The sequence below is a fragment of the Pongo pygmaeus genome, chromosome 5 (assembly GCF_028885625.2).
Source record: "Pongo pygmaeus isolate AG05252 chromosome 5, NHGRI_mPonPyg2-v2.0_pri, whole genome shotgun sequence".
Taxonomy (NCBI): Eukaryota; Metazoa; Chordata; class Mammalia; order Primates; family Hominidae; genus Pongo; species Pongo pygmaeus.
This window is the reverse complement of record NC_072378.2, coordinates 40,289,367-40,302,653: the sequence shown is the minus strand read 5'-3', so window position 1 is coordinate 40,302,653 and position 13,287 is coordinate 40,289,367. Positions and strand designations below refer to the sequence as shown.

The 13,287-nt window shown below is 56.5% G+C and overlaps 1 protein-coding gene across 3 annotated transcripts in view; it reads left to right on the top strand.

The window, feature by feature from the left end:
• The first annotated feature begins 553 nt into the window (after positions 1 to 553).
• MOCS1 (molybdenum cofactor synthesis 1) overlaps positions 554 to 13,287 on the top strand; it is a 33,297-nt gene continuing 20,563 nt past the window's right edge. The window contains exons 1-2 of one of the 3 annotated variants that reach the window (XM_054490880.2): positions 554 to 773; positions 7,682 to 7,808. In XM_054490880.2, coding sequence (XP_054346855.1) covers positions 651 to 773; positions 7,682 to 7,808 — 250 coding nt within the window. In that variant the 5' untranslated portion in view covers positions 554 to 650. The remainder of the gene's footprint in view (positions 774 to 7,681; positions 7,809 to 13,287) is intronic. The other 2 variants (XM_054490879.2, XM_063666186.1) reach the window with 2 other exon arrangements.

The window sequence follows — 13,287 nt, the reverse complement described above, 5'->3', positions numbered from 1 at the left end:
TCTGTGACTTCTCATATACTCTTTTTTTTTTTTTTTTTCGTGGAGAAGGCAAGATTGTTAATATCCTTCTGGGGCACAACTGGAGAAGTGTATCTTGAAAGACCTAACTGACTGTTTTAGAACCACAATCTGCAGTGTGGTGCACTGAGTGACGTGAGTCATGCAAGTGTAGGATCGATCTTTTTATTTAGAATGTTGATATTTCACGGACTTTTGAAAATTTATTACGACTTTTTGAAATATTACATTGAAAAATTACTTACTTTGATAACGGGAGTTTTCCTGGCACCCTCTTAAATTTTGCACCCAAGGCAGTGCCTCATTCGTTCGGCCCTTGCCCTGTCCTGCCTACTGTCACAACACGACCTAAATCTGAGACTAGAGCAGCCAGAAAAACTGGAAGGAAAAGAACCCCGTTCCCTACCGGAGTTTACCTTTCTGCCCTAGAGCGCTACCCCGGCCCAGGAAAGTGGGCACAGGGAGCGTACTACAACTCCCACAAGGCCACGCGGGACTGCGTCCTCGCCTATTGGCTGTGCGGGTCCTGCCCTCCCCCTGTCCCTCCCCGCCCTTGCTGGGATGACCCCGGGGGCGAGTGCCCGGCCAGTGTACTCCCGAAGCGGGCTGCGGTTCCGCTCTGATCAGGCTTCATGGCGGCGCGGCCACTGTCCCGGATGCTGTGGCGGCTCCTGAGGTCCAGCGCCCGGAGCTGCAGCTCAGGGGCTCCGGTGACACAGCCCCGCCCCGGGGAGTCCGCGCGAGCTGCCTCGGAGGTGAGCCCACCCCGCCTGCGTCCACAGCTTCCCGGGGCAGGAGTGGCCCGGGCACACTGCCCTTTTCCCCCAGTAGCTCCCGGCCTATCTGCTTGACCGCTTCTGGGAGGGACCCATTGGCAGTCCTCAGTGGAGCGATGTTCTCCAGATGGACCGCCTGGTCTCACCCGCTAGCCCAGCGGGAGAGGCTCCTGGGAGTCCCGCTTCAGAACCTCCCTGCCCCCTAGCCACGCCACCCCTTCCAGCCCTGAGCTTGGCCAGAAATTGGGGTAAGCAGAGGACTGGGACTTTGGGTCCAGTGAGGTGTCTTAGTACCTTTCAGCCTTGCCTTGCACCCACCCTCTTTCTTAAACATTTTCCCTCCCTAACCCCAGAGCTCAGAGATCAGGTGTCCCTGTGACACCTGCTTCATAGTGTGACTGACTAAACATGTCACCTCGGTGTCGCCAACAGTGAGTTGTTACTGTAGTCCCAGGGCTCTGTAACCCATCCTTTGCTGACTCCTTGTCTTTTTTATTAACCTTGGGAGGGTTCAGCCTTATCCTAGAGCAGAACAGGGCAGGACATGGCCTCTTCCGGGTGAGAAATTAATTCCTCTGTCTTTAGGGTTTTGGGTAAGATCCCTCAGTCCTTGCCAGCACCCCTCAGAGTGTTTCAAGTCATGAAAAGTTATAGGTTTTGATTGTTCTTCTGCTCAGGTGGTTAGGGAATAATTTGGGGGGAAAAGCAACTCTTTTCATTTAGTGAAACCTCTTTTCGATACCTATCTAGGCATTTTTTTCCCCGTCTCCCAGAACTAGGCTTCCTGTCCTGGGATTCATAAGATCACTGTTCCCTTCTCCCCCATATTGCTCAATGACTTCCGCCAAATTTGCTTTCCCCATATCTAAGCCCCTCTGGGATCCTCAGATAAGCAGGCCCATGGTTGGGAAGTGAAGACTTTTTAGTATCCTCGAACCCTGAACATCATTGAGGAAGAGATAGGAAAGCAAAGATGGCTGAGAGATCTTTAAAGAATTCAAGAAAAGGGACGTTTCTTCTCCACCCCCCCTACCCCCTACCCCCCACCCCCCAGTTTATTTTGTACTGGTCTTTCATGAGAGAACCTGTGTTGAGTGACTCACATGTGGAAGCATTTAGTCCTCACTAAGCCATGTGAGGTGAGTAGAGTTTGTATGTTCAGATGAGGGTGCTAATCGAAGTTAACTCCTCCAGTCGCAGAGCTGTAAAGTAGAGGGCAGGAACTCAACTCTAATGCTTTTCCGTCCTCCCTGTGTGGAGGCCAGGGAGAGAGCCTGCTCCTGTCCATCCCTTTACACTGTGAAGGGAGGGGTAATGTGGCAGAAAGGACATAGACTCTGGGGCAGCCACATCCCTTATTAGGGATTCACCAAGTCCCCTTACCTCTCAGTGTCTGTTTTCTCATCTGCAAAGTGAGAATAAAAGTGTCTACTTCATAGGATGTCACAGGGATTAAAAGAGTTAACATATGTTAACGTATATACTTAGAACAAAGCTTAGCCCATGTAAGTGCTGTGTTATGTAAATGTTGGTGGTAATTACTATTATCCATGCTGCCACTGGCACATGCTGTGTCCTGTGAGTCCCCTCCCATCTGGACTTGTTGGATAGCTATTCTGTCAACTCACATTGAATCCTGGACATCTCATTAGGATTATCTTCATCAGACTGGGAGTTCCTGAGGGCTGGGTGCACCTCCGCCTTTATATACCCACAAGCGCTTAAGGCAGGGTTGTGCAGGCAGTGGATTCAGCCAATAATTGTAGCTGCTTGAAACTTAACTAGTGAGGAGTGATGTGGCGTAGTAGACCACACTGGACACGGAGTCCCATGTTTTCACCCGCCAGTTTCGCCTCCAATTTCACCTGGCTCCTGGGGCTGTCACTTCCCTTTGCTTCATGTTTATAAAATGAGAGGGCTGGGCCAGCCCATCATAAGATGGGGGAGGACACAGAAACCTGTCTTGAGGAGACTCTAAGGGGAGATGAGTCTGGAAATGGATATGTTCTGCTTATCTCCAGAGCTTGCCAGTTGGGGTGGGGACACCTTGAACCCCTTCTTGCAGGGTCTGTCCTCCCCCAACACACCCACACAGGGCTCTGGTAGTCTGGTTTGGGATGGGAGGTGCTTAGAGAGCTAGGATGGAAAGCCACTGGGCGTTGTTTTTGTGGCAAGGTGAGGGTGTGCGGGAGAGAAGTGAGGTGTAAGTGGGAGCTGGCTGTGAGGATTGTGGAAAGGGGGCTGTGGGCTGAGTCCAAGAACAGGTCGAGTAGCTTCTAGATATGGAAAGGGGTAGAGTGTGGGTCAATGGGGAAGTGGGTGGGGGAGACACAGCAATCTGCCAGCCTGTGTCTGGGGTGGCCCAGACAATCTTTGCAGGGTTCAGCCTAGCCTGGGAGTGCTGCATCCCTCTTTCTCCCTCTTGAGGCTCCATGCAGGCTTTGTTGGGCAACAATGAAGCCTGCTGCCTGTGGCGGGGGAAGCAGGGAGGGTGTGTCTAGACAAGGCAAAGGCACCCATCTGTTCAGGGGGCCAGAAAAAACAAATGCTGGCTAGGGGTTAGGCTGCAAGGAAGTGGGTGTGGGTGAAGGTAGAAGGAGTACAGCAGGGCCTGGTGAGGGAGAATGAGGGGGAGGAGGGAAAGAGGGCTTTCAGGGGGTCATCTCGACTTCCAATCTGCCCAGCTCCTCAAAATCCATGTTTCAGCGAAGTGTGACTGTCCTTGTCAGAAGCCATAGGTGTAAAGACCTCACACTTAGGGTGGGAATGAGGGGAGGGGGAAGGAGAATCAAGCTAGGCTAGGCTCTTTGTTGGATCCTTTCATTTAAAAGAGATTAATTTTAAGAGACCCTTAGTATACATCATCCCAATAGCAGGGTAAATCAGGGCCACTGATACTTAGATTTGGAATGTGCTTTTTTTTTTTCTCCTGAATAACCCTGCTGCTCTGTTTAGAGTTTGGAGCTATTTGAGGGTTAGCCTTTAGCAGTCAAATCAGATGCCTAAGATGAGTGACTAGTAGAGGAAGGCACCTTGAGGGCAGGGTCCCGCTTTAACTCCTTTGTCCCACCCTTCCCCACCCCCTTCACCACCCCCCTCACCACCCCCCTCACCCCAATCTGCATTGAGTAGACATGAGATGACCAGTAGTGTCTGGCAGGCTGCCTGGTGCCTGCTGATGCGCACCAGTATTGGTGGTCCTGGGGATGCTCAGACCCCACTTGGGTGGTGTGGCAGCAGCTTTGAAATCCCACCTCTGGCCATCTGCTGTTAGTAGGGTTGGAAGGCCAGGGTCTTGGAAGGGAAGGGAAGCTGACAAACTAGAAAAACTGATCACAGCACACAACAGTGTTCCTCCACGGATCACTGAATGAAAACCTCTGTGCCAGGAACTCCTCCAATTGAGTTAGGTTGGATTACTATTTCCACTGCATAGATGACGAAACTAAGGTTTCGAGAATTTAGGTGACTTGCTCAACAGCTAGAGCCAGGCTTGTAATATAGGCTCACCTACTCCAAATCCTGTGCTCAGAACCACAACAACTCACCCTGGATTAAAATAGCATCTGGCACCTGGTATCACTAGGCCGATGGTTCTCAGCCCTGGCTGCACAGCTGAGGCACTAGATTGAGCTAGAATCTTTGGGACACGGCTCTGTCATCAGTCCTTCTTGAAGCTCCTTGAGTGATTTTGATGTGCTGCCAGGGTTTCGAACCACTATACCAGGTTAAACCATTTTGACAGTAGAGACCAGCCGGGAAATGATTACCCCCATGTGACTGGCTTTTGCATATACGACCTTTCTGTTTACATTAGGGACAGGACTGTTTGTTCATGTGATTCAAAATGTACCAATATCCTGTGCTAAACACTGGGGATACTGAATCAGGCAGAATGACTTCTCACAGAGGGGAAACAGCCCGGGCTAGCCTGGGACCCTGGGAATATGATCCGTTGAGTGCTTCCTACTACCTCTGACATGTCCGCCCTCCTGAGCAAGCAGGGTTGCTGTCTACTCTGTCCTATAATTCCCTCTGAATCTTGGGCTCCTTTGACTGGTGCTGATATTTTTTTCCTCCAGGAGATTTAAGGGACAGGGAAAAAAGTAGAAGAATGAAAGTAGGGCATGCAGTGTTAGAGGAGAGAAGATGCAGGAATGGGGCTCGTTAATATCTAAGTAATGAGTTTGCATTGCTGGCAGGGTGAGAGTGTGTGTGTTTAGGAGGCTGGGTTCAGAACTGGTGGTGCAGTCTGCATAAGTCTAGATAAGGTCACAAAAGTTCTTAAAAGTGAAATCTGACCAGCCTCTCTCATTGCCAGAACAAAAGCACCAAATTCCATTCTTTTTTTTTTTTTTTTTTTTTTTGAGAGAGTCTCGCTCTGTTGCCCAGGCTGGAGTACAGTGGTGCAATCTTGGCTGACTGCCACATCTGCCTTCTGGGTTCAAGCGATCTCTTGCCTCAGCCTCCCGAGTAGCTGGGATTACAGACTCGCGCCACCACAGCCAGCTAACTTTTGTATTTTTTAGTAGAGACGGGGTTTCACCATGTTGCCCAGGCTGGTCTCGTACTCCTGGCCTCAAGTGATCTGCCCTCCTCGGCCTCCCAAAGTGCTGGGATTCCTGGAATTCCAGGTGTAAACAACCACACCCAGCCCCTAATTCCATTCTTGATTGCTCCATCACACTGCTTGCTCTCAGGTTTCTACTGAATCGTGTTCCTTGGTCCTCTCAACTTCCAATTCTTTGACTTATTTTGACTCCTCCCCCATCCAGCCACCCCATCCCCCCAACATGTTAAGACTGGGTTGAGGGGGGTATCTTGGCAAGTGAAGAGGCAGAATCTGGGGTGACTAACATGACTGACTTGCAAATAGCTGTTGATGAAAAAGAGGGCACAGCACTGCAATATATCCAGATTCCCATGTATCTCATCTGGACTTTGGTGGCTGATGGGATTCTTGATTATGGAGTGCCCCCCGCCCCACCCTTGAGGCTGTCTATGGAAAGGCAATGGGGTGAGTTTGAGTTTTCTCCGTCACACCGCAGGGAGGGAGGAAGTGACTGTTGTGATTATAGCAGACTGCAGTTAGAGAAGTGACTGCTGCTTACTCCCCACAGGATGGTGAGCACGGCTTCTCAGAGGAGATGGGAAATTCTCCCGCGGTGGGTAGAGTGAGGAATGTTTTATGGGCCCAGAAAATCGAGAGCAGCCTCACACACACTCTCATGTCTCTTATCTTTGAACCACTCAGCGGCTCTTGACCCAGTCAAGGGCTGCGGATGAGAATTACCTGAAGAGATTGAAAACATAACAGCTTCAGAGATCCAGATTTAGTTGGTCTCCACTGGAATCTTTTTTTAAAGTTCTCCAGATGGTTCTAATGTGCAGCTGGAGCTGAGGAACTTACTGAAGCAAATGCTTCTTCCTCCTAATGTAGGCATAGTTGCGCTAGACCTTTGGAGGGCCTGAGGCCTTCTGCTCTCCCTCATAATTTTAAGTGTTCACCTACCGTCTTCTGATACCACCACTACCACCCGACCCCTGTCTTTACTCCTAGCAAGGCAACCTTAGCCTGTAGCTGTATTCTTATTTTACAACTGGGAAAGCAGGCCTGGAGAAGTTAAGGGACTTTCACAGTGTGCCAGGTCATACCTGCCACAGAAACCAGGGGTTCTTATTCCCATTCCAGAACCTTGTCTGTAGATCTCATGCATGACTTCCAGGGTCGTGATTTTTTTGTCTGAAATATTCTAGAGAAGTGACTTCTACCCACCCTAGTTGTCATCCTCCCTATCTTCTTGGACTCTCTCTGTGTGATAGAAGGGAGTAATTTAGAACCTGGAATCAGGGTCAGGCGTTGTGGCTCACACCTGTAATCCCAGCACTTTGGGGGGCCAAGGCAGGTGGATCACGAGGTCAGGAGATCGAGACCATCCTGGCTAACACAGCAAAACCCCGTCTCTACTAAAAATACAAAAAAATTAGCCAGGTGCAGTGGCGGGTGCCTGTAGTCCCAGCTACTCAGAAGGCTGAGGCAGGAGAATGGTGTGAACCCAGGAGGCGGAGTTTGCAGTGAGCCAAGATCGCGCCACTGCACTCCAGCCTGGGCAAAAGAGTGAGACTCCATCTCAAAAAAAAAAAAAAAAAAAAAAAAAGAACCTGGAATCAGAAGACCTGGATTTGAATCCTGCTTCTGCCAAGGGTGTTCTTGGACCCCATCCAAGCCTTAGTTATAATAATCCCTTGTGGAGTGGGTGTGGGAATGAAACAGAACGTTCTTTGGAAACTTTAAGATGCTTGGTAAATGTTACTTCCTTGGAGCAATTATCTCATCAGCATCTGTCGGGACCCAGGTTGTACTCTCCAAGGACCGATACATCAGGGGGAGACGGATCAGACTAGATCAGACTTGTACATGGGAAAGGGTGAAGCTGGCTCCCTCCTTTCTCTCTGCAGGACGGGTTTGGGCCTTGCTTGTGGCCTTCAGCAGTCTCTTCTCATTTATGCCTGAGACCATGGGTGCCCAATCCTTTTTTTTTTGGCACTGGCTAGAGTGAAAAATAAGGGCTAAGAGATTCCCCCACGCCCTTGCCTCCACCTTGCCGCCCAGCCAGAAATCCTCCCAGCAGAGATCACCAGCCCCCGCACCCCACCCCACCCCGACCCCCGAGCTGAATACTTAAGGGGTGGGTCTTTCTCATCAAGCTCATTTCTCAATGAGACGGACAATCCCAGCTTCCCCAACATTGCAGAGCCCAAACATGTGGAAGAGTTGGAAGCTCCGTACAGATGTCAGAGTAAGGGAGGGGGCAGGCGGTTCTCCCTGTGCCTCTTCCCAGCCCGGTAGCAGGGGCCCATGCTTCCTCCCTGGCCTGTCCTTGCAGGAGCTGTCCAGGCGGAGGCAGTTCCTGCGGGAGCATGCGGCCCCTTTCTCCGCCTTCCTCACAGACAGCTTCGGCCGGCAGCACAGCTACCTGCGGATCTCCCTCACAGAGAAGTGCAACCTCAGATGTGAGTCACCTTCCTGGGCCCTCTCTGGGCTGGTGTCCGTCTGCTGAAGCAGCCTCTGAAATCTCCCTGTGCCTGGAAATCCTCCTGTGTCCTTCAATTCTCCTTTCTAATTTCCTCACCCGCTACCCCTTGCTTACCGGGCCAGGTGGGCTTCAGGGGCAAGATAGGGGTCAAGGCTGAGTTGTATGATTGTAGAAGCTGTGTCCTACTTGGGATTAGATTTGAAAACATAAATGCAGTTGCATTTAGAATTAAGATTGGGTCCTGGACCTCTCAGTCTTCAGGGGTCCTTCCTCCTGTTTCCCTGTAGTTCCCGAAGTCCAGGACATGGCCAGGGGTGGGGTGGTGGACATTATAAACATGTGAAGTAGACAGCCATGCCCATGCCAGCACTGCTGACTGTGGAGGTGCCCCAGTTCCGTGACAAATCAGCTGGGGCCAGGCTAATAACAAAGAGGCCTCATTTCATAATCCTCGCAGAGTGCTCTGGATCTGTAGCCACTGCTGGAGGGACTTCTAAAGTTGATCTTCCTTCCCCTCTTTTCCTTCCTTCTGCCTCTCCTCACTCTTTTCTCCTCCCCCTCCCCCTCCCCCTCGTTTCCCCTCCCCCCTCGTTTCCCCTCCCCCTCCCCCTCTTTCCCCCTGCACCCTCCCCTTCCCCCCTCCCCCTCCCCCTTTCCCCTCTCCCCCTTCCCCTCTCCCCCTTCCCCTCTCCCCCTTCCCCTCTCCCCCTTCCCCTCTCCCCCTTCCCCTCTCCCCCTTCCCCTCTCCCCCTTCCCCTCTCCCCCTTCTTTCCCCTTCCCCCTCCCCACTCCTCCCTCTTTCCCCTTCCCTTCTTTCCCCCTCCCCCTCCCCCTCCCCCTCCCCACTCCTCCCTCCCCACTCCTCCCTCTTTCCCCTTCCCCCTCCCCCTCCCCCCTCCCCCTCCCCACTCCCCCTCCCCACTCCTCCCTCTTTCCCCTTTCCCCTCCCCACTCCTCCCTCTTTCCCCTTTCCCCTCCCCCTCCCCACTCCTCCCTCTTTCCCCTTTCCCCCTCCCCTCCCCACTCCTCCCTCTTTCCCCTTCCCCCTTCCCCCTCCCCACTCCCCCTCCCCACTCCTTCCTCTTTCCCCTTCCCCCCTCCCCATCCCCACTCCCCTTCCCCACTCCTCCCTCTTTCCCCTTCCCCCTCCCCCTCCCCACTCCCCTTCCCCACTCCTCCCTCTTTCCCCTTCCCCCTCCCCCTCCCCACTCCTCCCTCTTTCCCCTTCCCCCCCACTCCTCCCTCTTTCCCCTTCCCCCCCACTCCTCCCTCTTTCCCCTTCCCCCCACCTTCCCCCCTCTTTCCCCTTCCCCCCTCCTTTCCCCCTCCTTCCCCCCTCCTTTCCCCCTCCTTCCCCCACTCCCCCCTCCTTTCCCCCTCCTTCCCCCACTCCTCCCTCCTTCCCCCCTCCTTTCCCCCACTCCTCCCTCCTTCCCCCCTCCTTTCCCCCACTCCTCCCTCCTTCCCCCCTCCTTCCCCCCACTCCTCCCTCCTTCCCCCCACTCCTCCCTCCTTCCCCCCACTCCTCCCTCCTTCCCCCCACTCCTCCCTCCTTCCCCCCACTCCTCCCTCCTCTCTCCTTCCCCCTCCCCTCCCCTTTCTCCCTCCTTCCCCCTTCCCCTCCCCTCTTCCCCCTCCCCTCTTCCCCCTCCCCTCTTCCCCCTCCCCCTTCCCCCCTCCTTCCCCCTTCCCCTCTTCCCCTCCCCCTTCCCCCCTCCTTCCCCCCTTCCCCTCTTCCCCCCTCCTTCCCCCCTTCCCCTCTTCCCCCCTCCTTCCCCCCTTCCCCTCTTCCCCCCTCCTTCCCCATTCCCCTGTCCCCCTTCCCCCCTTCCCCTGTCCCCCTTCCCCTCTTCCCCCCTCCTTCCCCATTCCCCTGTCCCCCTTCCCCCCTTCCCCTGTCCCCCTTCCCCCCTTCCCCCCTCCCCCCTTCCCCCCTTCCCCCTTCCCCCCTTCCCCCCTTCCCCCTTCCCCCCTTCCCCCTTCCCCCTTCCCCCCTTCCCCCTTCCCCCCTTCCCCCCTTCCCCTGTCCCCCTTCCCCCCTTCCCCTGTCCCCCTTCCCCCCTTCCCCTGTCCCCCTTCCCCCCTTCCCCTGTCCCCCTTCCCCCCTTCCCCTGTCCCCCTTCCCCCTCCTTCCCCCTTCCCCCTCCTTCCTCCTTCCCCCTTCCCCCTCCTTCCCCCTTCCCCCTCCTTCCCCCTTCCCCCTCCTTCCTCCTTCCCCCTTCCCCCTCCTTCCCCCTTCCCCCTCCTTCCTCCTTCCCCCTTCCCCCTCCTTCCCCCTTCCCCCTCCTTCCCCCTTCCCCCTCCTTCCCCCTTCCCCCTCCTTCCCCCTTCCCCCTTCCCCCTTCCCCCTCCTTCCCCCTTCCCCCTTCCCCCTCCTTCCCGCTTCCTGCCTCCTTCCCCTTCCTTCCCCCTCCTTCCCCCTCCTTCCCCCTCCTTCCCCCTCCTTCCCCCTCCTTCCCCCTCCTTCCCTCTCCTTCCCCCTCCTTCCCTCTCCTTCCCCCTTCCTGCCTCCTTCCCCCTCCTTCCCCCCTCCCGCCTCCTTCCCCCCTGCCCCCTCCTTCCCCCCTCCCCTCTTCCCCCCCTTCCCCCTCCCCGTCCCCCTTCCCCCTCCCCGTCCCCCTTCCCCCTCCCCCTTCCCCTTCCCCTCCCCCTTCCCCCTCCCCCTTCCCCCTCCCCCTCCCCCTCCCCCCTCCCCCTCCCCCTCCCCCTCCCCCTCCCCCTCCCCCTCCCCCTCCCCCCTTCCCCCTCCCCCTTCCCCCTCCCCCTTCCCCCTCCCCCTTCCCCCTCCCCCTTCCCCCTCCCCCTTCCCCCTCCCCTGTTCCCCCCTTTCCCCCTCCCCTTCTCCCCCCTCCCCCCTCCCCTTCCCCTTCCCCCCTCCCCCTTCCCCTTCCCCCCTCCCCTCTTCCCCCCTTTCCCCCTCCCCCTTCCCCTTCCCCCCTCCCCTCTTCCCCCCTTTCCCCCTCTCCTTCTCCCCCTTCCCCCCTCTCCTTCTCCCCCTTCCCCCCCTTCCCCCCTCCCCTTTTCCCCCCTTCCCCTTTCCCCCTCTTCTCCCCTTCCCCCTTTCCCCCCTCTTCTCTCCTCCCCGTCCCCTCCTCTTCTCTCCTCCCCTTCCCCTCCTCTTCTCTCCCCCCCTTCCCCTCCTCTTCTCTCCCCCCCTTCCCCTCCTCCCCTTCCCCTCCTCCCCTTCCCCTCCTCCCCTTCCCCTCCTCCCCTTCCCCTCCTCCCCTTCCCCTCCTCTCCCCCTTCCCCTCCTCCCCTTCCCCTCCTCTCCCCCTTCCCCTCCTCCCCTTCCCCTCCTCCCCTTCCCCTCCTCCCCTTCCCCTCCTCCCCTTCCCCTCCTCTCCCCCTTCCCCTCCTCCCCTTCCCCTCCTCCCCTTCCCCTCCTCCCCCCCTTCCTCTCCTCCCCCCTTCCCCGTTTCCCCCCTCACCTTCCCCTCCTCTCCCCCTCTCCCCCTCCTCTCCCCCTCCTCTCCCCCTTCCCCTTCCCCTTCCCCTTCCCCTTCCCCCATCCGCCTCCTTCCTCCCCTTCTGCCTCCTCCCCCTCCTTCCCCTCCCCCTCCCCCTCCTTCCCCTCCCCCTCCCCCTCCTTCCCCTCCCCCCTCCCCCTCCTTCCCCTCCCCCCTCCCCCTCCCCCTCCTTCCCCTCCCCCCTCCCCCTCCTTCCCCTCCCCCCTCCCCCTCCTTCCCCTCCCCCTCCCCCTCCTTCCCCTCCCCCTCCCCCCTCTTCCCTCCTTCCCCTCCCCCCTCCTCCCTCCTTCCCCTCCCCCCTCTTCCCTCCTTCCCCTCCCCCCTCCTCCCTCCTTCCCCTCCCCCCTCCCCCCTGCTTCCCCTCCCCCCTCCCCCCTGCTTCCCTTCCCCCCTCCCCCCTGCTTCCCTTCCCCCCTCCCCCCTCCTTCCTCTTCCCCCTCCTTCCCCTTCCTTCCCCTTCCCCTTCCTTCCCCTTCCCCCTCCTTCCCCTTCCCCCTTCCCTTGTTTTCCCCCATTTTACCCCGTTTCCCCCCTTCTCCCTTTCCCCTTTCCCCTTTCCCCTTTCCCCCTTTCCCACCTTCCCCCTTCCCCCTTTCCCACCTTCCCCATTTCCCCCCTTCCCCACCTTCCCCATTTCCCCCCTTCCCCATTTCCCCCCTTCCCCCTCCTTCCCCCTTCCCCCTCCTTCCCCCTTCCCCCTTTTCCCGCCTTCCCCCTTCCCCCTTTTCCCGCCTTCCCCCCTTCCCCCTTTTCCCGCCTTCCCCCTTCCCCCTTTTTCCGCCTTCCCCCTTCCCCCTTTTCCCGCCTTCCCCCTTCCCCCTTTTCCCGCCTTCCCCCTTCCCCCTTTTCCCCCCTTCCCCACTTACCCCTTTTCCCCCTTCCCCTCTTTCCCCCCTTTCCCACTTACCCCTTTTCCCCCCTTCCCCCATTCCCCCTTTTCCCCTTTTCCCCCCTTCCCCCTTTTCCCCTTTTCCCCCCTCCCCCTTTTCCCCTTTTCCCCCCTTCCCCCCTTCCCCCCTTCCCCCTTTTCCCCTTTTCCCCCCTTCCCCCCTTCCCCCTTTTCCCCTTTTCCCCCCTTCCCCCTTCCCACCTTCCTCCCTTCCCCCCTTCCCCCTTCCCCCCTCCTTCCCCCTCCTTCCCCCTCCTTCCCCCTCTTTCCCCCTCCTTCCCCCTCCTTCCCCCTCCTTCCCCCTCCTTCCCCCTCCTTCCCCCCTCTCTCCTCCCTTCTTTTCCTCCCCACTTTCTTCCTTTCACTATACCTCACAATAAGAAATAAAGTTACTTCATGGCCCAATAAATGCATGCAAGTATGTTTAGTAAATGTTTAACCAAACAAGATGTACTATATGCTTTACATTCTGGTAGTCTTGCTTATTCTCTTAAGTCTCAAAGGACTGGTTCTGGACCCAACTGAGTAATTTGCCTTCAGGACTCTCTAACAGATCTTGACCCAAACCTTAATGAAACTGCACCACAGGAAGTGACGGTGGAGGATGGTGGCCCTTCCACGGCCTGCCGCTACTCACCTCATTTACCCCATTTACCCTATTCACCCCATTCACCCCATTCTGATACCTCACCATGAACAAGTAATATCTCAGTTTTCCAACATATAAAATGGGTCTGACGATAACCTGAAATAGATAGAGTGGATTTGAGAATGCTTGTAGCTACAGAGGATGGCAGCTTTTGCCAGGCCAGAGAGTACCTCTCTCTCACCCCATGACACGCAGAGAGAAAGCTACCTGTTTGCCATAGCCAGTGAAATGCAGGAGGATGGGCAACAATACCAGGAGGAACGCCCCTGCCCAGGCGCCCTCAGCCCAGGAAGTCAGGCCAGGTTCTGCCCTCAGCCTACTTCATCTCTAACCCATGCCCTTGGCCTCCCACTGAGGGATGTTATGGCCAGATTGTGTGTGTTGGGCATAGGGAAATGTGTTAATGTTTCAGAAATGAGAAAGATGAGGCCTGGGGAGATGCTGGCCTGGG